Source organism: Poecilia latipinna, unplaced genomic scaffold (genome assembly GCF_001443285.1).
Source record: "Poecilia latipinna isolate Pla-1442-1.1 unplaced genomic scaffold, P_latipinna-1.0 Scaffold4266, whole genome shotgun sequence".
NCBI classification, from domain to species: domain Eukaryota; kingdom Metazoa; phylum Chordata; class Actinopteri; order Cyprinodontiformes; family Poeciliidae; genus Poecilia; species Poecilia latipinna.
In genome coordinates this window covers 1-2333 of record NW_015116882.1, presented here as the reverse complement: position 1 = coordinate 2333, position 2333 = coordinate 1, and the positions used below count along the sequence as shown (strand labels likewise).

The 2333-nt window shown below is 40.8% G+C and overlaps 1 protein-coding gene across 2 annotated transcripts in view; it reads right to left on the bottom strand.

Annotated features, from left to right (window-relative positions):
* The window catches only part of LOC106942426 (lactoylglutathione lyase-like), a 15046-nt gene extending 12764 nt beyond the window's left edge, over window positions 1-2282 (bottom strand). For both annotated transcript variants that reach the window (XM_015025696.1, XM_015025695.1), the window contains exons 1-2: window positions 2058-2282; window positions 798-998 (exon numbers count right to left, since the gene is read on the bottom strand). In XM_015025696.1, coding sequence (XP_014881182.1) covers window positions 798-866 — 69 coding nt within the window. In that variant the 5' untranslated portion in view covers window positions 867-998; window positions 2058-2282. The remainder of the gene's footprint in view (window positions 1-797; window positions 999-2057) is intronic.
* Window positions 2283-2333: the final 51 nt, after the last annotated feature.

Here is a 2333-nt window from a genome sequence, read left to right as displayed (position 1 = left end):
TCATGGAAACTCAAAGCGGAAACAAGTGAGCCGCATTAGCTCCTGGAGATGTGACGTCAACGCCTTAGGTGCAAAGAGCCCATTAAGAATCCAGTTGTTGGTAGAATGAGAAATTATTGAACTTATTTTCGTTTATGATGCGTTTAATTGGTTATTGGGACAGGCCTACTTCTGGACTGGACCCGTTTCCATCCAATCGTAGGAGTTCCTGTCTGCAGAGGCGTTTCTCTGGAAGGAACCCGACTGGACGAAAAGGACGGCGTCCTTCTCCAAACAGTACTGCCTCACTTCCTCCTTCAGCTGATTGGCTGACGTGAGTCTGGAGTCAGCTGATTGGTCCAGTCAATATGAGCTTGACCTCTGTGACCTCCGGTTCTGTCTCAGGGAGTCCAGAACAACAAGAAACAAAACCAGATAAAGGTTTCGGTTTGAGTTTTTACATTTCCAGATGAAACCTTTCAGTTTGATCATCCCATCAATGATTTTCCTGGGAATAAAGCCGGATCGCTGCTCTTCCTGTGCTTCCCTCTGAAAGGAAAACTTTGGTAACAGAAACTCCGTCTTTATGCTCGGCTTCTCAGCAAACATGTTGCTGCAAACATCCCAGATACCATCAAACTGAGAGAGCTCACTGGGTCCAGTAACGGACACCTGATTTTATAAAACAAAATAAAAAACCAGAAGAGTCTGAATCTCCCTCGTTTCTCCGTCTGCCTGCAATAAAGCCTGAGCGATGAAACCTGGCTGCGTGTTCCCGGGTCTCCAGCCCGGCAGAAATGACGCGCTGCGCCCGTTACCTTGGTGACGGCGGGTCCATCGGAGCAGGCGGCGGACGCAGCGTCGTCCGACAGTCCTCTGCCCGCCATGACTGATGATGATCCTCCTTCACGATGCCTTCAGGCGCTGCTCTGATCATTTCCTCACATGTTGAAACTGGCACAGGTGCCTTCAGGTGCTGCAGGAATGTGGAGCGCCAGGAAAACGACCAGACACACAGACTGTGCAAAAACAGAAAAATCTTTCAAAATAAATATACAAAACTATATCGGTTTGAGTTTAAGTTAATTACATTAAAATAATAAAATGTTAAATATCTCAAAATTTTAAATACGCTAATAAATTTAAATTTTACATTTTAAGAAAACATTTGCACCTGAATTTGGATAAATTTTGATAAAACATAAAGTTGTTTTAAATCAAATCCAAATTCCTACATAACAGGTAAAATTTCAGAATAAAAGCCTTATTTAATGGTCTCAATTCCACAAAAACATTTCTCATTTAATGATTTATCTTTACTACACTAGAATTTAGAAAGTATTGCATGTAAGACCATTTTTCAAACAAAAAAGTATTTTTCTTACAAAATCTCACCTTTTTGTTAGGAAACAAAGTTTCTGATGGAGATGTTTCTCATTCATACACAATATTGTTCTAAAATATCAAGACAAATATTCCAATATTTTTCAAAAACATTTTTAAAAAGTCTTTACTCTGACTTCTTTCTCTTCCCTCTAATGCCTATTTAAAACAAGAAACATATGGAAACAAAATAAAACAGAGAAAACAACAAGACATAGAACAATATCTGAGGGTTTTAGAAATTATTAGCAAATTATAAATGTTAAAATTTAAGTTGTAGTCTTTAAAGGAGTGATATAATTTGAATTGAAATTAGTACTGTAGCTTTTTAGCTTCTGCTAAATATCATGTTTGTACAGGACTTTAATATTAGCATCTAACATTAAAGTTAGAAGCTAACATGTGAACAAGTGAATGCACTTTAGCATTCACTTAACCAATTACCATGTCGCTCTTTATTTGGCTCTTTATTTAGCTTCCCCTAAATATTAGCTAGCCTAGTCAAGTGAAACATTCTGAAACATGTTCAACCACTCAAAGCAGAAACAATAACCTGATATTTCACGTTTTATAAGATGAACAAGCGGAAATAAAATCACATCGTTGAACTTTTTAGGTTTCCTGAACAGAACCTGACCCCAGCATTCAGGAGGAACCTTCTGCTTTCTGGGTCTGAGGTTTCACCCGCATCTCACCTCAGCTGCTCAGCGGAGCGTTTCGGGGCAAAACGACCGTCCCATCATGCTTCATGCCCAGGACGAGCCCAGACACGAAACCAGACCAACATGAAACTCAGGCCGGGTTTCAACTTGCAGAAACGCGCCAGAGCAAACGGAACACCGGTTCCTTCAGTTGCAGTAACCTGGTGTCCCCATGAGGTGGCAGCACTGAGCATCAGAGGGATCAGCGCTTCAGTTGGCGGTGTTGCAGAAGAAGATGAGGCTCTGCATTTATCATTAGGGCGGCAGGTG